Raw genomic sequence first — 22,173 nt, forward strand, 5'->3', positions numbered from 1 at the left:
GAAGTGCAGAAGATCAGAGGGACCTTGGAGTGCATGTCCACAGATCCCTGAAGGTAGCTGGACAGGTAGATAAGGTGGTTAAGAAGGCACACGGGATACTTGCTTTATTAGCCGAGGCATAGAATATAAGAGCAGGGAGGTTATGCTTGAAATGTATAAAACACTGGTTAGGCCGCAGCTAGAGTACTGCGTGCAGTCCTGGTCACCACATTACAGGAAGGATGTGACTGCACTGGAGAGGGTACAGAGGAGATTTACGAGGATGTTGCCTGGGCTGAAGAATTTTAGCTATGAGGAAAGATTGGATAGGCTGGGTTGTCCTATTTATCCCTCAAATAAAAACAGAAAATGCCGGAGACACTCGGCAGGTCAGGCAGCGTCTGTGAAGAGAGAAACAGAGTCAACGTTTCAGGTCGATGACCTTTCGTCAGAACTGGAAAAAAGCCGGAAATGGAACAGATTCTTAAGCAAGTGAAGAGGCTGGGAAAGGGGGGAGGGGAGGAAAGAACAAAAGGGACGGTCTGTGATAGGATGGACGGCAGGAGAGATTAAGAGACATTGAGAGATATTCAAGGCAAAGGGAGATGGTAATGGGACAGGTTAAGAAACAAAGGATGGCTCTAGATGAAGTGTAAATTGTGCTTTCTTTTAAATATTAATCCCTCAACCAACATAACAAAAACAGATGATCTGGTCATTATCACATTGTTGTTTGTGGGAGCTTGCTGTGTGCAAATTGGCTGCTATGCTTCCTACATTACAACAGTGACTACACTTCAAAAAGTACTTCATTGGCTGTAAAGTGCTTTGAGACGTCCGGTGGTCGTAAAAGGCGCTATACAAATGCAAGTCTTTCTTTTCCCTAGTCTCATTCTTTTGTATTTTCCCACATTATATGCCATTTTCCACCCACCTATCCCGATCCCTTTGTATTTGTAGGTCCGCCTCACCCCCATTATTAGATTCATGCCAGCTTTAAATGATGGTTAACTGTGTATGTGTGTTTTTGTAATGTTTTAAATATTACCTTTTGCACGAGTACATTCCATGTATTTGACATGTACTGGGGTAAGTCTGGTCTATCCGCCGGGGAAAGGATGTTTGAGTTAAGCTGACGGGATTGGGGGGATTGCAGGAAGAGAGAGGCAATCACTGTGTGTACTCTTTTTGAGCAACCCATAAACAAAGAGACTAACTAAACTCAAAACATTAAGTGAAACTTAACAAATTAAGTTGAAATTTGGTTGCTGGGTGATGAATCACTCCAGTCCCCACGGGGCCCACCGGTCGCAGGCGGCCTCGAGCGTGCCGGGTTCACCGCGTGCTCCATCTCCAAGGACACCCGGGCACGAACGTGGCCACGGAAGAGCGGCAGTCAGTCGGCCGAATGACCCTCTGCTGCCTGGACCCAGTTGCTGGCAATCACTGTGTGTAGTGTTGGTTGTGTAGACTTTGTCCCACTGATGTGAAGAGACTATCTGTTATAGATTTGTTTTAGTGATTAATCTCTCTTGATGTTTGACTGTCGAGAAGGAAAGTACAAATGGAAAGAGGCGAGGAGACTGGTGAATCTTCTCTGGTGGAACAGGAAGTCCAGTAAATCATTCTGAGATGAGAATTACTGAGGTTTCCCTCAATCTGGTCAGGGAAGGATGGTGCTGGGGTTCCATGGATACCTTGTGTTCCTGATTGGACCACAACACTGTGGGATCAACAGGAAGGAACAGGCTAAGAAAGCACATCAAAGGTCTAACACTATTGAATGAAAGATGAAGTAAGGAAAAGTGGGACGAGTGGACTGACACACGTGTTCATGTGATACAGGTATGTTGAGAATAACCTCAGATTTTCACCCAAGGTCAAAACTCAGATAAAGCTCTAACACTGTGACCACGTCTCTAATTGTTTATCCTATAGTTACCTTGCTCCATTCTCCAACTCTCCATTAGACTTAGAAGTGGCAGCTTTAGCCGTAGGAACCTAGTGCAGTGTGGTTCTAAGCCAATGGGACTCCATGAAGAGAGTATTGTTCTTCACCCCCTCCCCACCACCAGAAATGATCTTCACCAAGAAAAGTATCCCATAAAGGCCAGTTGGAACTCCCAGATTTGAATTAGGACAATTCTACTAGACTAGATTGGGTGTTTAAACAAATTGTCTGCAACTTAAAACATCAAATGAAACTTAAAATTTGGTTGCTGGGGTTGATGATGCATTCCAGTCGCTGCGGAGCCTACCCGTCACAGAAGGGCTCGAGCATGCTGCATCTCCAGGGAGAACCAGGCGCAAACATGGCCACGGAAGACAGGCAGGCAATCGGGCCGAACAACACTCAACCGCCCGCTGCTTGGACCAGTTAATGGCCTTTTTGGGAAGGCCCAGGAGCAGTCCTCCGAGAAGGTCCTCTCATCTGCCTGCTCCCTCCACACTGGGTGACCGAAGATCAGGAGCGTGGGACTGAAGTGCAACCCAAAATTGAGCAGCTCCTTTCACATAATGAATGAAAGGAGGGCTGCCACCTCACATTCTGTGTAAACACAGCCCAGTGTACTCTTTTAGTTTGGACCAACAACAAATTTGACTGTAAATTAACAAAAGTTCATCTAAAACTTAAATCAAATTAAAATTTGGTTTTCCGGGTTAACGAGGCACTCCAGTGCCCGCGGCGCCCACCGGTGGCGGAAATACTCAAGCGTGCCGGCGGACACCGCGTGCTCCATCTCCAGGGCCACCCGGGCGCGAACATGGCCGCGGAAGAGAGGCAGGCAATCCGGCTGAACGACCCCCTGGACCAATTGATGGCTTTTTTAGCCAGGCCCACAAGGGTGACCGTAGATCAGGAGCGTGGGACTGAAGTGCAACCAAAAATCGAGGAGCAGCCTCTTCAGGTAATGAAAGAGGGGCTGCAACCTCTCACATTCTATGGAAACGTGAAACACGGACTCCTCCAGGCCGCAAAAAATGCAGGCGGCCTGGGGGTCCGTGAACCTATTTAAAACCATATTGCACGGGACCGCTCCGTGCAACACCCTCCAGGCCAAGTCCCCGATGGAACAAGGGAGGACTCCCGCGTAGAGAGCCCTCCATTGGGGACCTCCGCCACCGCCGGTCAGCAAGACGCCACGCCAAGGCGTGTCCGGACGGCAGACGCAGACAGCAAAGTGGTGTCTGCGCAGGAGCAGCCCGTACAGGAAACTCCTCCGCGCGGAATGAAAAGGCACGGAGGGTCTTTCCTCGAGACGGCGCAAGTTGTGAGGAGCCGGTTTCCGAGGGGAGTTTCGGGGCCGGGCGCCGATTAGGAACTCCGTCTGAACGGGGGCAAGCTTGGACGGTATCGCCCCATGTGCTCAAGCCGCCTCGATACACCTAGTGGAGCCGGGGCCCAGTGCCACTTTCACCGACTCAATGGCTTGGACCGCGAGCCGGACGTTGGCCCAGGACAGGCGCCACGCCAGCTCCTCTGGCGCCATCGAGCAGATCCCCGACTCTGGTCACCTTGCCAGGCACAGCCCTGCGCTCCGCCAGCCACCCGAACCCACGGTCGTGGAGGTGCGGATTCCTGAGCAACGGCTCCCGAAGGAGAGCCGCTGCTCCTGAGGGGGAAGAGCTCCGCCTGGAAGCGACGTAGTTCCAAACCCATAGCAGTTCCTGGTAGAAGACAGGCAGCTCCCGCAAGCTGGCACGCATGCCGCCCACTTTCACAAACAGGAGCTGCGTGGCGTAATTGAGGCCGTGCAGCTGGTGGAAGAAATACGTCGCCAACGCACACCATCTCAGGACACAGCCCAGCGTAGCTCTTGTCTGAAGACAACCAAATGTTATCAGAAAATAAGCAACCACTCAAATTTACAAGGAGACAAAATCTAGTCCAATGTTGAACAGTTTATTTACAGTTAGTGACAGTTGATATTACATTAAGAGCCCAGGTCTCACAGCTCTTTGTACAAAGTCACACAACCCATCATTCCCTGAAGGACAGGGTCTCCCACACAATTATATAAAACACGAGTACTGAACACAATAAGCTTCAGTCACTCTCCCCCAGGGTGTGCTTGTCAAACAGGTACTCTCCCATGCCATTCTCAGGGGCTCCCAGTCTCTTCAAGTTGGTGATGTGATCTCCAAGCTTCTTGATCATCTTCACTTGCTCATCCAAGTAGTGGGTCTCCAGGAAGTCACACAACTGAAAGAAAAAAAAAAAAGTGAAACTAGTTATAGCCAGTAGCAGATATCAAGGAACATCCAAGCTCCCCCCACTTCATCTAGAGTTGGGATTTTAATCCTCATGGACTGGAGGATAGTCAAGTGGTGTAATTGAGATGATGTAAATTTGCTCCAATGAACCAGTAATTCCTGTACAATAGATGCTAAGAACACCAACAGCTTTATTCTCAATGTCCACATTAGGCCAACTGTCCAGTCCTCTCCCCAACCCACTTAAGGACCCAGGAGAGAGACACCAACACAAAGCAATTGGGCATGGGGAATATTGAATAGGCTCAAGGACAGCAAGGTTCCACCACCTCCAACACACCCAAAAACCCACATTAAGAACTTACATGAGGGTCGGTGTGCCCAGTGGAGAGTTTGTGCAGATCCAGCAGACTCTGGTTGACATTCTTCTCCATCTGTAGAGCTCTCTGCATCGCCTCCAGACCATTGCTCCACTCATCCTGCTCTGGTTTCTGAAGGGGAAAGTCACAGTTCACTTACAATGAATTAAACAAAAATACACAAGACAGCACAAGGAAAACAGGGGTGAAATGCAGCCAGAATTCCATGTTACCATGAACCAATGTGTCACAGGAATATAGAATTACTGCATTAAGCCACCAGAACCATGGAATCAAATTGGAACCAATTGCTTTAGAAACAAGGGGATCCCAACAGAAGGCCACTCATTTATTGAATCCAACCTTGATGTCCTCCAAGATGATTCGGCCTCCACGCCGATTCTGGAATTTCATCAATTTCTCAGCATCCTCGTGTTTCTCATGTGACTGCTCCTTGAGGAACTCGGCAAAGTGACGCAGGGCAACATCATCCCGGTCAAAGTAATAGGACTGTGGAGAGAATTTTAAACAGCTTCATCAGACCTAGATCTTCATATACAATGCAAGATTATATTTACCCCTAGTTAGCTAGTGAGTTCTTAATCTTGCAAAAATAGACAGAACCATAGAAGATAGGAGCAGTAGTAGGCCATTCGGCCCCTTGAGCCTGTTCCAACGTTTAGTGAGATCATGGCTGATCATCCAAACAAGTACCCTGTCCCTGGCTTCTCCCTTGATCCTGAAGATACCATTGGTTAACTAGCAAAATGCAATTCACTTCACTAATCTGAACATGTTGGCCAGCTTCTCCTCCCAAGAACCAGGATGAAACAGTCAACCAACAAATAAAAACTATAAACTACAGTTCAGGATTATATTTCATGACCAGTCAAACTAAACTCTACTGCTGGATAAGTAGTCCCTCCTCTATTTCCTGTCATTCAGATGAGATGTTAAACAGAGGCCCTGTCTGTCCTCAGGTGGATGTGAAAGATCTCAAGGCACTACTTCAGAGAACAGGGGAGTTCTCTCCAGATTCCCAGGCCAATATTTATCCCTCAACCAAAACAGATGATCTGATGAGTCTCATTGTTTGTGCAAGCTTACTGTGCACAAATTGGCTGCTGCATTTCCCACATAACAGGTGACTTCATTGACTACCTCCCAAAGTGCCTTGTAGCCAAAGAGATCTAGGCAGTGAACAAGGCTTCAACACCAGGATTCCCAGAACTTCACTGCCAGTTAAAGAGAAAGCTAGTGAGGACCTGCCAACATGTCACTCACTACAGTCACCCCACTGAAACTGAACTTTGTCTCATGTCAACAAGCACCAACAGTCACTGGACCAGGTTTGTGCTCTTCTGTTACAAACTCAGGCAGCAGCTGAGCTAGTTCTGTATATTAAAGCTGCTCAACAGAGTGCAGCTGCTACAAGGAGCAGGCCATTAACTCAACATGATCACCCTGAAGTACTCACTGCTCAAACATTGCTTCCCCAGGTAAGGAAGTCAAGAGAAATATTGTTGAAAGCCAGTTCATGGAACTACAGAATGTCCAGCTTTTAAGAATACAGCAACAAGGAATACAAGACTCACCATGGAAAGATAAACATAGGAGGAATAGAGCTCCATGTTAATTTGCTTGTTGACAGCATCCTCACAGTCCTTGTGGTAGTTCTGACATACTTGGGAGGCCATCTTCACTATTTCCTGTTATACTATTACTGCTCACTAGCACCTAGAAAGTTCAAAAACTAACCCTTTCTAACTCAAGCTCTTGTATTTATACTACTGGGACAGCCTGCATTCAAACAAGGAATGACATCACCAATGACGATTGACAATCCCTGAGAGCCAATCAGGAATCTTTCCTGAATCCAGGCACCAATTAACAAAGGAGAGGGGGTGTGGGGGAGGAGGGGGGGAGACCCAGAGCCAATCAGAGCTATGGAAAACCGGCAGGTTTGGGAGATCAGTCTCGGTGATGTCACTGCTTTTGGGTTCCTTGACCTTCTTCAAATCGGAAAGTCTCTCGTTGTTTGATGCTCTCATTTGAATTAAATGACAATTTGCTGCTTTTCTAAAGCTCAAGGTGTTCCTTCATCGTCGCTGGGTCAAAATCCTGGAACTCCCTCCCTAACAGCATTGTGGGAGTACTTTCACTGCTCGGACTGCAGCGGTTCAAGAAGGCGGCTCACCACCGCCTTCTCCAGGGAGATTCGCGCCGGGCGAGAAATTCTGGCCGTTGACAGCGACGCCCACATCCCATGAATTAATATTCAAAAAATGGAATAAATTGATTGGAAACACCTTTGTGTGTTATGGAACCTACACCAGAGTATTATTCATTCACATTTTCAGATTCTGTAGAACCGGGACCCATGAGGCTTGACTTTCCATTAAATATTTCTCCCCATCACACAATCCCTTCGGATGTAAAGACAGGAATTTCTCACAGAAAAACAGGGGTGTATTTTCTAGCCCGTCACTCGGGGAGCTGCTACCAGGGCTGTACTTCTTTGTAGTCAGACTGTAGGAAATGTATCGGCACGGAGCGGGGTGAACGTCGACCTCATAGATTTTGTGAGATGCAAACAGTTACCATTAGTGCCGTTCTGACCTCAGTGCGGGGAGTGCTTGCAGCCGAACCGCACCCGAGTTCAACATGTTAAATTGGTATAGAACCTCGGTTAGACTACACTTGGAGTACGGTGCACGGTTCTGGTCTCCATAGAATCATAGAATAGTGCAGCACAGAAGGAGGCCATTCGGCCCATCGAGTCTGTCCCGGCTCGTTCAAAGAGCAATCCAGTTAGTCCCACTCCCCCGCTCTTTCCCCAGGAACCTGGAATTTTTTCTACTTCAAGTATTTATCCAATTCCCTTTTGAAGGCCACTATTGAATCTGTATCCACCGCCCCATCAGGCAGCGCATTCCCAATCCTAACCACTCCTTGTGTAACAACGTTTTTCCTCCTGTCGCCTCTGGTTCTTTTGCTAATCATCTTAAATCTGTGTCCTCTGGTTATCGACCCTTCAGCCATTGGAAACAGTTTCTCTTTATTTACTCTTTCGAAACCCTTCATGATTTTAAACACCTCTATCAAATCTCCTCTTAGCCTTTTCTGCTCTAAGGAGAATATTACAAAAAGGATATAGAGGCACTGGAGAAGGTGCACATTTGATTTACAAGGATGATAGCAGAACTGAGAGGTTATATCTATCAGGAATGACTGAACAAGCTGGGGCGCTTTTCTCTAGAAATAAGAAGGCTGAAGGGTGACCTAATGGAGGTCTTTAAAATTATGAAGGTGTTTTGATAAGGTAGATGGAAAGAAAATGCTTTCACTTGTGGGGGAGTCCAGAACTCAGGGCCATAAATATAAGATAGTCACTAATAAATCTAACAGGGGATTCAGGAGCAACTTCTTCAGTGGTGAGAATGTGGAACTCGCTACCACATGGAGTAGTTGAGGCGAAGAGCAGAGATGCATTTAAGGGGAAGTTTGGAAAGAAGGGAATAGAAAATATGCTGATCGGATTAGATGAAGAAGGGCGGGAGGAGGCTCGTGTGGAGCATAAACACCGGCACGGAGCAGTCGGGCCGAATGGCCAGTTTCTGTGCTGTAAATTCGATGTAATTCTTAAAACACGGGCGCCTGTAAAGTTTTTCACATCGAGTGAGCTGAAGACTTTGTTTTGTCTGAAACATGAAGCCGTCAAACCCGTCAGCACGCAAACCCATCCCGACTCGTAGAATTGCGGCTCATCGTCGTGTGAAATGTGGGGACTCAGATACCCCAGAAATGCCTCCGAGAGATGCAAAGACATCAACGTGGAATGGCTGAAGACGGCAATTTCATTGCACCCGCTGCAGTTCTCAGCTAAGTTCCTAAATTAGCGTGTAAACACTGGCGTGTTGCAGCTGCAGCATCATCAACGGATGAATCCATTCCTGGGGGTGAAGGACACAAATGGAGATGCAGTCGGACTTGGAAAGGATGATTGCTATTTGGTATGAACTGCACAATGGGCCTGAATACCAATCAATACATTTATGGAGGAGCTGCCGGTATTGGGTTTATACATTGATGGAACAGGCAGGGAGGGGGAAGAGAGTTTCAGGAGAAGTATCTATTTAACTTGGGGGTTTTACTTTGTGCATTTAATGAAATACATTTACTCCTTCCGGAAGGATTATATTTTGTGGGAATACAGTTCCGCACGTATTCCTCGTCCTTCAATACCTTACCCAAGACCATGAGTGTTGGCAGGTTAGTCAAACATGGTGGGGGAGGGGGAAGGAGAGTGGTCCCAGAACAAAGCCCAGTAGGGTACTCACAGTTTCCCAGTAAGATATTTTCAAATTCTCTACCCCAAAGGGCTGTGGATGCTGAACCATTAACTATATTCAAGGCTCAGATAGATTTTTAGATTGTAGTGGGATCAAGGGATATGGAGATCGGGCTGGAAAGTAGAGGTGAGATTGAAGATCAGCCTTGATTTTATTGAATGGTGGAGCAGGCTCAAGGGCCGCATGGCCTACTCCTGCTTCTAATTAGGTTATGTGGATAGCAAGCCGATATGGCAATTGTTGATTCTACTCCACCACCACATCAATTGTAATCCCCTTATCATGAGTTCAGTGAGCTCCAACATTGCTGGTCTGTGCAGCAGTTATTTGTTTCTCTGCCCAGAAAGGCTATAGCGGCAGTGGTGAGTTTGTTAACGGAGTTACCCCCGCTAATGACTGATGGGGATCTGTAGCAGTTTACTGAATACAAACTGCTCTTCCCCAGGGAAAATATAATTCTTAGAGAATGCGAAACCAGAGCTTTCTCTTCATTGGACTGAAATGACAGAACACAGTCACAGCAAATCATCCTTGTGTTTATTATAACTTGTATTTCATTGTAATGGCTAAATTATAACTCTCTTCAAGCTCTCAAGGGCAGGGGGAATATTCATCACCATGGCAGCAAGTACTTCTATTTAACTGCCTAGAGCCCAAGCTTTGGAATGCCCTCCCTAAACCTCTCTGCCTCCTTTAAGACTCTAAAACCTACTTCTTACCAAGCTTCAGGGGTCCCTGGTCCCATTAGCTCATTTGGCTGAACACACCTTTGTACATTAAGCTGTTGCATTACAGCATTGCAGTTTGTTTGCAACACAAGATCGACAAATTTCCAAGAAATACATAGAATATCAAAGTTAAATAGATTAAAATTACCCTGCCAAAAAAATAATAGAACTGTTCCCATTGGTGGAAGGGTCGAGAACCAGAGGACACAGATTTAAGGCGATTGGAAGGGGGCCCAAAGACAACATGAGGAAAAACTGAACGCAGCGAGTGGTTAGGATGTGGAATGCACTGCCTGAGAGGGTGATGGTGGCAGACTCAATCTCTGTTTCCAAAAGGGAATTAGACAAGTACCTGAAGGATAAAATGGCAGGGCTCCACAGAAAGGGTAGGGTATAGTACTAGCCAAAGTGCTCCTGCAGTGAGCCAGCATGGGCTCGACAGGCCGAATGGCCTCTTGTGCTGTAACCATTCTATGACCAAATCCCATGACAACGCTGCTGCACAGCCCAGTGTAATACTGGAAATGTAACCAAGTTATGTTAACTGGAACAAAAACCACTAAAATTTAGAAGGAGACAAAATCCAGTCAAATATAGAACAGTTTATTTACAGTTAGTGACATTTCACATTAAGAGCCCAGGTCTCTCAGCTCTTGCACAAAGTCACAAACAATCATTCCCTACAGGACAGGAGTCTCGCACACAATTACAAATACAAGTACTAAACACAATAGGCTTCATCCCTGCAGTCAGTTTAGTCACTCTTCCCCCAGGGTGTGCTTATCAAACAGGTACTCTCCCATGCCATTCTCAGGGGCTCCCAGTCTCTTCAGGTTGGTGATGTGATCTCCAAGCTTCTTGATCATCTTCACTTGCTCATCCAAGTAGTGGGTCTCCAGGAAGTCACACAACTGGAAAAAGAGGGAAACTAGTTATGTCCAACAGCAGATTTCAAGGAACATCCTTGCTTCCCGAAAGAGTTCAAACCACTTGGACTGCAGGATAGTGTTGTGGTGCAATTGAGATTAATGGAATTACTGCATCATTAGATTAAACTTCCTGCAGAATAGGGGCATAGATCCTAAAATCACTGGGACACATTCACTAGTCAATGTCCACAGTAGGCCAACCTCCCACCACTCAAAAACCTAAAAGGCACCAACACAAAGCTATTGGGCGTGAAGATCTTTTGAATAGGCTCACGGTACCACCACCTCCAACTTAACAAATGCCCACATTACAGCTTCCAGAACTTACATGAGGGTCAGTCCTAACAGTGGCGAGTTTGTGCAGATCCAGCAGACTCTGGTTGACATTCTTCTCCAGCTGCAGAGCTCTCTGCATCGCCTCCAGACCATTGCTCCACTCATCCTGCTCTGGTTTCTGGAAAGGGAAATTCAGACAATTCACTGTACAACGGAATAAACAAACAAACAAGTATTGAAGGAAATTAGGGGTGCAAATATCTAATGTTACCATGAACCAATGTGTTAGAAGAAAATAGAACTACAGCATTAAGCCAACACAACTACTGGAGTCAAATAACAGATGTAGTTAAGGGGAAGCTAGATAAGTACTAGGGAGAGGTGTATAGAAGGATATGCAGATAGGGCTAGATGAAGCACAGTGGGGGGTGGCTCGTGCAGTATAAACTCTGTCATAGACCCACTTGGCCAAATGGCCTGTTTGTTATAAATTGGAACCAATGGCTTTAGAAAGTATTTGAAACAATCAGTCTACGGGTCCCAGACAGAAGGTCACTTGTTCATCGAGCCAAACCTTGATGTCCTCCAAGATGATTCGGCCTCCACGCCGATTCTGGAATTTCATCAGTTTCTCAGCGTGCTCCCGTTCCTCGTGCGACTGCTCCTTGAAGAACTCGGCAAAGTGACGCAGGGCAACATCATCCTGGTCAAAGTAGAAGGACTATGGAGAGATCAGAAAAGTCGTTGGGTATCCCATGGCAGATCTATCATGGGTATTGTACATAAAGCCAACCTGGATTTTGCTTTAATTCAAAGGGTTCAATTCTCACTGAACTTGTGGTACATGGAAACTAGCACAGGCCTACTTACTTCACTAACCTGGTAGCAAGTGGACAATCTGACCCCTAACAATAGGGAAACTGGCCAATGGAAATGGCAAAAGAACCAGAGGCTACAGGAGGAAACTCAAGTGCATGCACTGCCTGAAAGGGTGGTGGGAGCAGATTAAATAGTAACTTGCAATTATTGGCCCAGATCTATTGCCAAGGGGCACTAGAAACAAACCCATTAAAGTAGAGTCTAGTCACAGTACACAATTCATGTAGTACATCAAAGAGGAGAAACTGGTCTGAATCTTACTGGCTACATTCATCCCATGGAACTAAAATTACCACAAGCAGCATTAATTTGGCACCTTCAACACTAATCAAGGCATTTCAGAGGAGAACCACATACCAAGGAATAAAGGTTCATAAACCTTCAGAATTTGAAGTGCTTGGTCAAGGTCAAGAAGTAGGAAAGCAGAGTTAAGGGAGAGTTCCTGAGTAGGGTCAAAGTGGCTGACGGATTTACCACCAGTACGGCAAAGGGAGTTAGCGAAAAGACAGAAGGGCACAAACTGAGAGTTAAAACTAAGGTTAATATTAGGAACAGGAGTGGGCCATTCAGCCACTCGAGCCTGCTCCACCATTCAATTTGATCATGGCTGACCTGTAGCTTTACTCCATCCCCCTTGAGGCACTTACCTAAGAAAAGCATCTGTCTTGAAAGCTCCAATTGTCCCAGCATCCACAGCTGGGGGGAAAAGCAGGTAAAGAAAAAAAAAAGTGTTCCAGATCTCCACCACCCTTGTGAAGAAGTGCCTCCTGACTTCCCTCCTAAAAGGGCTATTTCTAATTTTAAGATTACATCCCCTTATTGCAAAAGCAAAGTAGGGAAAGGCCATGGAGTGATTTAGAAGTGAGGATAACAATTCTGATTTCCACACATTGAATGCAGAGTGTATTCCAAATATAAACTTCAACAACACACTCAAGAGCCCAGGAAAGAGAGTCATTAAGATACTCAGAATATGGTTCCGTTACTGCAAGGACCAGAGAGGCAGTTTGTTAATGGACACACAAAATGATAAATTGCATTATATTTTAGCTTTAAAAAATGAATTTACTGTGCATAGATTGAGGGGTGGGCTAGACACAGCACAGAATTTAGTAAAGTAACATTACATAGTCTCCATTGTGAAGTGGTCAGAAATACAAGACCCACCATGGAGAGATAAACATAGGAGGAATAGAGCTCCATGTTGATCTGCTTGTTGACAGCATCCTCACAGTCCTTGTGGTAGTTCTGACACACTTGAGAAGCCATCCTAATTATTATTTTTTGCTAAATCTAAACTTTGTTGAAGTAAGAAGCTGGGATTTAACCAACCCCCCGAACTCCTAATATTTATACCGCTGGATAATCCAGGGCGTGGCCGCCTAGATGATGAGTGACATTCCTCAATACCCAATCAGAAGTGGCAGCCTCTCTCAGAGCACCAATCAAGTAAAGGGAGGAGGGGAGATGACTCCCAGAGCCAATCAGAACTTTGAAAGGGGGTCGTCCGGCCGGATTGCCTCCCTCTCTTCCGTGGCCATGTTCGCGCCCGGGTGGCTCTGGAGCTGGAGCACGCGGTGTCTGACGGCGCGCTCGATCACTTTCGTGACCGGTGGGCGCCGCGGCGACTGGAGTGCATAATTGGGCTGGAGAACCAAATTTTAATTCGATTATTAAGGTTTATTTGGAGTTTTTATTGGTTTATTTACAGTTTTATAGTTTATTTACAGTTTTTATTGTCTAAATTTAAGGGTTCAAAAAAAAAAAGAGGATCAGAACTTTGAAAAATGAGTGTCATTGGCTGACAAGGCAATAAGGACCCCAAGGGCAGGGGATGGTAGCCTAGTGGTTAAGTTACTGAACTAGTCATCCAGAGGCCTTGAACTAATGATCTGAAAGACCTGGGTTTAAATTCCCACAGCAGCTGGGGAGTTTAAATTTATAGAAAAAAAAGAAGGATCCCAATCGCCCTGACTTTTCTCAAACACAGTTTGAATATCTGGAATCACAGGCTTATCTTTAGGCTAATCGATTGGGATGATTAAATCATCAATCAGAAACACTTAAACCATAAGTGGCCCCTTTTTAAAGGGGCACAAACAATAAGTTCCAAATTATGACAAAACCAACATAAAAACCTTTAAAATTATAATTGAGTTCCCTGGATCCACTCTGCACTCCAGTCCCTCTGGTGCCCACCGGTTATGGAAAGCCTCAAAGGGAACCGTCAGACACCGAGTGCTCCCTCTTCAGGGACACCCAGGCATTGGTTGTAGCCGCGGAAGGGAGGCGGGCAGCCGGAGCGAACACCCCCCCCATCGACCGCACTCTGCCTGGACCAGTTGAGGGCCACCTTGCCCGGGTTAATTGAATCCTCCGTTGTTTGCGAGTCAGTGTCTTTTTAATAGTTCTGCGTGGTTCAGTGGGTTGGTCATTTTCAGGTATCTGTGGGTTTGAGGCAACATCCAACCAGATCAGTGAGTCTGCAAAGCGGGTCAGGTGAAGTGAAAGAGCGTGTGATGAATGTGACAAACACAAGCGCTCAGAAGTAAGAGAGGAAATAGCAGAGGCTCTGACCATCATTTTCCAATTTTCTCTGGCAGAGGACTGGAGGACGGCTAACGTGATACCGATGTTTGAAAAGGGACCATGTACAGCAGTCACCTTAAAGCACGGGAGAGGTACCACCAACGCTGCCTCTGCAAGATCCTGCAAATCCATTGGCAGGAGAGGCGCACCAACGTCAATGATCTCGCTCAGGCCAACATCCCCAGCATCGAAGCTTTGACCACGCTCGATGAGCTCCGATGGACGGGTCACATTGTCTGCATGCCCGATACGAGACTCCCAAAACAAGCGCTGTACTCGGAGCTCCGGCACGGCAAGAGAGCCCCAGGTGGGCAGAGGAAAGGCTTCAAGGACACCCTCAAAGCCTCCTCGAAAAAGTGTCACATCTCCACCGACACCTGGGAATCCCTGGCCCAAGACCGCACAAAGTGGAGTCGAAGAATCCGGGAAGGCGCCGAACACATCGAGTCTCTTCGCCGGGAGCAAGTGGAAGCCAAGCGCAGGCAGCGCAAGGAGCGCACGTCAACCCAAGCACCCCACCCACCCGCCCCTTCGACCACCGTCTGCCCCACCTGTGACAGAGACAGTAGGTCCCGCATTGGACTCATCAGTCACCTGAGAACTCGTTTTTAATGTGGAAGCAAGTCATCCTCGGTTCGGAGGGACTGCCGAAGAAGAAGAAGAAGTTTAAAAATGGAGAATGGGATAGACTGAATAATTACAGGTCAGTCAGCCTAACCTCGGTGTTGGGAAAATTATTGGAAACATTTCTGAGCGACAGGATAAATCTTCATTTAGAAAGACACAGATTAATCAGGGACAGTCAGCATGGATATGTTAAGGGAAGGTCATGTCTGACTAACTTCATTGAATTGTTTGAGGAGGTAACAAGGAGGGTCGATGAGAGTAGTGCGTTTGTTGTAGTCTATATGGATTTTAGCAAGGCTTTTGATAAGGTCCTGCAAGGCAGACTGGTCACAAAAGTAAAAGCCCATGAGATCCAAGGCAAAGGGGCAAGTTGGATCCAAAATTGGCTCAGAGGCAGGAAACAAAGGGTAATGGTCGAAGGGTGTTTTTGTGACTGGAAGGCTGTTTCCAGTGGGGCTCCGCAGGGCTCAGTAATGGGTCCTTTGCTTTTTGTGGTATATATCAATGATTTAGACTTGAATGTAGGAAGTATGATTAAGAAGTTTGCAGATGATACAAAAATTGGCTGTGTGGTTGATAATGAAGAAAGCTGAAGACTGCAGGAAGATATCAATGGACTGGTCAGGTGGGCAGAACAGTGGCAAATGGAATTCAATCTGGAGAAGTGTGAGGTCATGCATTTGTGGAGGGCTAACAAGGCAAGGGTTAAATGGTAGGACACTGAGAAGTGCAGAAGATCAGAGGGACCTTGGAGTGCATGTCCACAGATCTCTGAAGTTAGCTGGACAGGTAGATAAGGTGGTTAAGGCGGCATACGGGATACTTGCTTTATTAGCCGAGGCATAGAATATAAGAGCAGGGAGGTTATGCTTGAAATGTATAAAACACTGGTTAGGCCGCAGCTAGAATACTGCGTGCAGTCCTGGTCACCACATTACAGGAAGGATGTGATTGCACTGGAGAGGGTACAGAGGAGATTTACGAGGATGTTGCCTGGGCTGAAGAATTTTAGCTATGAGGAAAGATTGGATAGGCTGGGTTGTCCTATTTATCCCTCAAATAAAAACAGAAAATGCCGGAGACACTCGGCAGGTCAGGCGGCGTCTGTGAAGAGAGAAACAGAGTCAACGTTTCAGGTCGATGACCTTTCGTCAGAACTGGAAAAAAGCCGGAAATGGAACAGATTCTTAAGCAAGTGAAGAGGCTGGGAAAGGGGGGAGGGGAGGAAAGAAGAAAAGGGAAGGTCTGTGATAGGATGGACGGCAGGAGAGATTAAGAGACATTGAGAGATATTCAAGGCAAAGGGAGATGGTAATGGGACAGGTTAAGAAACAAAGGATGGCTCTAGATGAAGTGTAAATTGTGCTTTCTTTTAATATTAATCCCTCAACCAACATAACAAAAACAGATGATCCAGTCATTATCACATTGTTGTTTGTGGGAGTTTGCTGTGTGCAAATTGGCTGCTATGCTTCCTACATTACAACAGTGACTACACTTCAAAAAGTACTTCATGGGCTGTCAAGTGCTTTGAGACATCCGGTGGTCATGAAAGGCGCTATAGAAATTCAAGTCTTTCTTTTCCCTAGTCTCATTCTTTTGTATTTTCCCACATTATATGCCATTTTCCACCCACCTATCCCGATCCCTTTGTATTTGTAGGTCCGCCTCACCCCCATTATTAGATTCATGCCAGCTTTAAATGATGGTTAACTGCGTATGTGTGTTTTTGTAATGTTTTAAATATTACCTTTTGCACGAGTACATTCCATGTATTTGACATGTACTGGGGTAAGTCTGGTCTATCCGCCAGGGAAAGGATGTTTGAGTTAAGCTGACGGGATTGGGGGGATTGCAGGAAGAGAGAGGCAATCACTGGGTGTACTCTTTTTGAGCAACCCATAAACAAACAGACTGTAACTAAACTCAAAACAATAAGTGAAACTTAACAAATTAAATTGAAATTTGGTTGCCGGGGGGGTGACGATGCACTCCAGTCCCCGCGGCGCCCACTGGTTGCGGGAGGCCTCAAGCGTGCCGGGGACACTACGTGCTCCATCTCCAGGGCCACGAACAAGAGACAGGCAGTCGGGCCGAACGACCCCCTGCTGTCTGGACCCAGTTGCTGGCAATCACTGTGTGTAGTGCTGGTTGTGTAGATATTGTCCCACTTGTGAGAAGAGACTATCTGGTATAGACTTGTTTCAGTGATTAATCTCTCGATGTTTGACTGTCCAGGAGGAAAGTACAAATGCAAAGAGGCGAGGAGACTGTTGAATCTTCTCTGGTGGAACAGGAAGTCCAGTAAATCATTGAGATGAGAGTTACTGGCGTTTCCCTAAATCTGGCGAGGGAAGGACAGTGCTGGGATTCCGTGGATACCTCGTGCTCCCGCTAGGATCAAAACACTGTGGGATCAACAGCAAAGAACAGGCTAAGAAAGTGCATCAAAGGTGGAATACTATTGAATTAAAGATGAAGTAAGGAAAAGTGGGACTAGTGGACTGACACGTGTTCATGTGATACAGGCATGTTGAGAATAACCTTGGATTTTCACCCAAGGTAGGTCAAAACTCAAAGCTCTAACACTGTGACCAAGTCTCTAATTGGTTATCCTGTAGTTACCTTGCTCTATTCTCCAACTCTCCATTAGGCTTAGAAGTGGCAGCTTTGGCAGTTGGAACCTAGTGCAGTGTGGTTCCAGGCCAATGGGACTCCATGAAGAGAGTATTCATCTCCCCCCACCACCACCACAAACACAAGTACTGAACACAATAAGCTTCAGTCACTCTCCCCCAGGCTGTGCTTGTCAAACAGGTACTCTCCCATGCCATTCTCAGGGGCTCCCAGTCTCTTCAAGTTGGTGATGTGATCTCCAAGCTTCTTGATCATCTTCACTTGCTCATCCAAGTAGTGGGTCTCCAGGAAGTCACACAACTGAAAGAAAGAAACAAAGTGAAACTAGTTATGGCCAGTAGCAGATATCAAGGAACATGATCTCCCCCCCAACCACTCCCCCCACCCTAGAGTTGGGATTTTACTCCTCTTGGACTGGAGGATAGTCAAGTGGCGTAATTGAGATGATGTAAATTTGCTCCAATGAACCAGTAATTCCTGTACAATAGATGCTAAGAACACCAACAGCTTTATTCTCAATGTCCACATTAGGCCAACTGTCCAGTCCTCTCCCCAACCCACTTAAGGACCCAGGAGAGACACCAACACAAAACGATTGGGCATGGGGAATATTGAATAGGCTCAAGGACAGCAAGGTTCCACCACCTCCAACACACCCAACAACCCACATTAAGAACTTACATGAGGGTCGGTGTGCCCAGTGGAGAGTTTGTGCAGATCCAGCAGACTCTGGTTGACATTCTTCTCCATCTGTAGAGCTCTCTGCATCGCCTCCAGACCATTGCTCCACTCATCCTGCTCTGGTTTCTGAAGGGGAAAGTCACAGTTCACTTACAATGAATTAAACAAAAATACACAAGACAGCACAAGGAAAACAGGGGTGAAATGCAGCCAGAATTCCATGTTACCATGAACCAATGTGTCACAGAATATAGAATTACTGCATTAAGCCACCAGAACCATGGAATCAAATTGGAACCAATTGCTTTAGAAAGTATTGGAAACAAGGGGATCCCAACAGAAGGCCACTCATTTATTGAATCCAACCTTGATGTCCTCCAAGATGATTCGGCCTCCACGCCGATTCTGGAATTTCATCAATTTCTCAGCATCCTCGTGTTGCTCATGTGACTGCTCCTTGAGGAACTCGGCAAAGTGACGCAGGGCAACATCATCCCGGTCAAAGTAATAGGACTGTGGAGAGAATTTTAAACAGCTCCATCAGACCTAGATCTTCAAATACAGTGCAAGATTATTATATTTATCTAGTTAGAGAGTTCTTAATCTTGCAAAAAGAGATATAAAAAAAGATAGGAGCAGTAGTAGGCCATTCGGCCCCTCGAGCATGTTCCGCCATTTAATGAGATCATGGCTGATCATCCAAATTCAGTACCCTGTCCCTGCTTTCTCCCCATATCCCTTAAGCCTCAAGATGCCATTGGTTAACTAGCAAAATACAATTCACTTATCTGAACATGTTGGACAGCTTCTCCTCCCAATAAAAAAACCAGGATGAAAGATTCAACTAGCAAAAAACACAAAACTATAAACTAATGTTGAGGATTATATTTCATGTCCAGTCAAACTAAACTCTACTGCTGGGTAAGTAGCACCTCCTCTACTTCCTGTCATTCAGATGAGATGTTAAACAGAGGCCCTGTCTGTCCTCAGGTGGATGTGAAAGATCTCAAGGCACTACTTCAGAGAACAGGGGAGTTCTCTCCAGATTCCCAGGACAATATTTATCCCTCAACCAACGCCACTAAAACAGATGATCTGATCATTCTCATTGTTTGTGGGAGCTTACTGTGCACAAATTGGCTGCTATATTTCCCACATAACAGGTGGCTACAAAGCACTTTGGGAGGTAGTCAAAAGGCACTATATAAATGCTTATTTTTCCAAATCTAAACTAACATTGGGCATGGAAGGAGAAACTTCCTCAATTCCAGTAGTTTTACACTACAATGTAGTGCAAAAGATCTAGGCTCAGTGAACAAGGCTTCAACACCAGGATTCCCAGGACTTCACTTCCAGTTAAAGAGAAAGCCAGTGAGGACCTGCCAACATGTCACTCACTACAGTCACCCCACTGAAACTGAACTTTGTTTCATGTCAACAAGCACCAACAGTCACTTGACTAGGTTTGTGTTCTTGTTACAAACTCAGGCAGCAGCTGAGCTAGTTCCATATATTAAACCTGGTCAACAGAGTGCAGCTGCTACAAGGAGCAGGCCATTAACACAACAAGCTCACCCTGAAGTACTCACTGCCCAAAGATTGCTTCCCCAGGTAAGGAAGTCAAGAGAAATATAGTTTAAAACCAGTTCATGGAACTGCAGAATTTCCAACTTTTCAGAATACAGCAACAAGGAATACAAGACCCACCATGGAGAGATAAACATAGGAGGAATAGAGCTCCATGTTGATCTGCTTGTTGACAGCATCCTCACAGTCCTTGTGGTAGTTCTGACACACTTGGGAGGCCATCTTCACTATTATCTGTTATACTATTACTGCTCACTATCACCTAGACAATTCAAGAACTGACTCTTTTTAACCCAAGCTCTTGCATTTATACTGGTGGGGCAGCCTGCATTCAAACAAGGAATGACATCACCAATGATGATTGACAATCGCTGAGAGCCAATCAGGAATCTTTCCTGAATCCAGGCACCAATTAACAAAGGAGAGGGGGTGTGGGGGAGGGGGGTGAGAGACCCAGAGCCAATCAGAGCTATGGAAAACCGGCAGGTTTGGGAGATCAGTCTCGGTGATGTCACTGCTTTTGGGGTCCTTGACCTTCTTCAAATCGGAAAGTCTCTCGTTGTTTGATGCTCTCATTTGAATTAAATGACAAATTGCTGCTTTCGAAAAGCTCAAGGTGCTGAGAATCATCCTTCGCTATCGATGTATTTTCCTACAATTGTTCCTTCATCGTCGCTGGGTCAAAATCCTGGAACTCCCTCCCTAACAGCATTGTGGGAGTACTTTCACTGCTCGGACTGCAGCGGTTCAAGAAGGCGGCTCACCACCGCCTTCTCCAGGGAGATTCGCGCCGGGCAAGAAATTCTGGCCGTTGACAGCGACGCCCACATCCCATGAATTAATATTCAAAAAATGGAATAAATTGATTGGAAACACCTTTGTGTGTTATGGAACCTACACCAGAGTATTATTCATTCACATTTTCAGATTCTGTAGAACCGGGACCCATGAGGCTTGACTTTCCATTAAATATTTCTCCCCATCACACAATCCCTTCGGATGTAAAGACAGGAATTTCTCACAGAAAAACAGGGGTGTATTTTCTAGCCCGTCACTCGGGGAGCTGCTACCAGGGCTGTACTTCTTTGTAGTCAGACTGTAGGAAATGTATCGGCACGGAGCGGGGTGAACGTCGACCTCATAGATTTTGTGAGATGCAAACAGTTACCATTAGTGCCGTTCTGACCTCAGTGCGGGGAGTGCTTGCAGCCGAACCGCACCCGAGTTCAACGTGTTAAATTGGTATAGAACCTCGGTTAGACTACACTTGGAGTACGGTGCACGGTTCTGGTCTCCATAGAATCATAGAATAGTGCAGCACAGAAGGAGGCCATTCGGCCCATCGAGTCTGTCCCGGCTCGTTCAAAGAGCAATCCAGTTAGTCCCACTCCCCCGCTCTTTCCCCAGGAACCTGGAATTTTTTCTACTTCAAGTATTTATCCAATTCCCTTTTGAAGGCCACTATTGAATCTGTATCCACCGCCCCATCAGGCAGCGCATTCCCAATCCTAACCACTCCTTGTGTAACAACGTTTTTCCTCCTGTCGCCTCTGGTTCTTTTGCTAATCATCTTAAATCTGTGTCCTCTGGTTATCGACCCTTCAGCCATTGGAAACAGTTTCTCTTTATTTACTCTATCGAAACCCTTCATGATTTTAAACACCTCTGTCAAATCTCCCCTTAGCCTTCTCTGCTCTAAGGAGAATATTACAAAAAGGATATAGAGGCACTGGAGAAGGTGCACATTTGATTTACAAGAATGACAGCAGAACTGAGAGGTTATATCGATCAGGAATGACTGAACAGGCTGGGGCTCTTTTCTCTAGAAATAAGAAGGCTGAAGGGTGAACTAATAGAGGTCTTTAAAATGATGAAGGTGTTTTGATAAGGTAGATGGAGAGAAAATGCTTTCACTTGTGGTCTTTTGTGGTTGCACAATTTATCTGCAGCTTAAGAAAATGTCAAATAAAGTTTATCAACTTAAATTAAAGTAACATCAGCCAGGGATCAGTTGTCCCTCCTTTTGGTTGTACAATTTATCTGCAAATTTAAGGAAAACGTCAAATAAGGCTTATCAACTTAGATTAGAATGACATCGGCCGGGGTGACGATGCACTCCAGTCCCCGCGACGCCCACCGGTCTCGGAAGGCCTCGAGCGTGCCGGCGGACACCGCGTGCTCCATCTCCAGGGCCACCCGGGCGCGAACATAGCCGCGGAATGGAGGCAGGCAATGCTTTCGCTTGTGGGGGAGTCCAGAACTCAGGGCCATAAGTATAAGATAGTCACTAATAAATCTAACAAGGGATTCAGGAGCAACTTCTTCAGTGGTGAGA

The 22,173-nt window shown here is 46.1% G+C and overlaps 2 protein-coding genes across 2 annotated transcripts; both read right to left on the reverse strand.

Annotated features, from left to right (window-relative positions):
- Nucleotides 1-4,347: 4,347 nt before the first annotated feature.
- On the reverse strand, nucleotides 4,348-6,296 carry LOC147099824 (ferritin heavy chain, oocyte isoform-like). Its single transcript, XM_085969396.1, has 3 exons — nucleotides 6,149-6,296; nucleotides 4,917-5,063; nucleotides 4,348-4,685 (listed from the first exon to the last, which is right to left on the reverse strand). Exons 1-3 carry the CDS (start codon nucleotides 6,248-6,250, stop codon nucleotides 4,548-4,550), a joined length of 387 nt encoding a protein of 128 aa, XP_085825522.1. The 5' UTR covers nucleotides 6,251-6,296; the 3' UTR covers nucleotides 4,348-4,547.
- A 3,919-nt stretch (nucleotides 6,297-10,215) lies between these two features.
- Nucleotides 10,216-20,135, reverse strand: LOC147099825 (ferritin heavy chain B-like). Its single transcript, XM_085969146.1, has 6 exons — nucleotides 19,959-20,135; nucleotides 18,618-18,764; nucleotides 18,252-18,377; nucleotides 11,413-11,559; nucleotides 10,891-11,016; nucleotides 10,216-10,544 (listed from the first exon to the last, which is right to left on the reverse strand). Exons 1-6 carry the CDS (start codon nucleotides 20,058-20,060, stop codon nucleotides 10,392-10,394), a joined length of 801 nt encoding a protein of 266 aa, XP_085825272.1. The 5' UTR covers nucleotides 20,061-20,135; the 3' UTR covers nucleotides 10,216-10,391.
- Nucleotides 20,136-22,173: the final 2,038 nt, after the last annotated feature.

This window comes from Somniosus microcephalus, chromosome 28 (assembly GCF_052327205.1).
Source record: "Somniosus microcephalus isolate GS21.2 chromosome 28, FLI_Smic_1.0, whole genome shotgun sequence".
NCBI classification, from domain to species: Eukaryota; Metazoa; Chordata; class Chondrichthyes; order Squaliformes; family Somniosidae; genus Somniosus; species Somniosus microcephalus.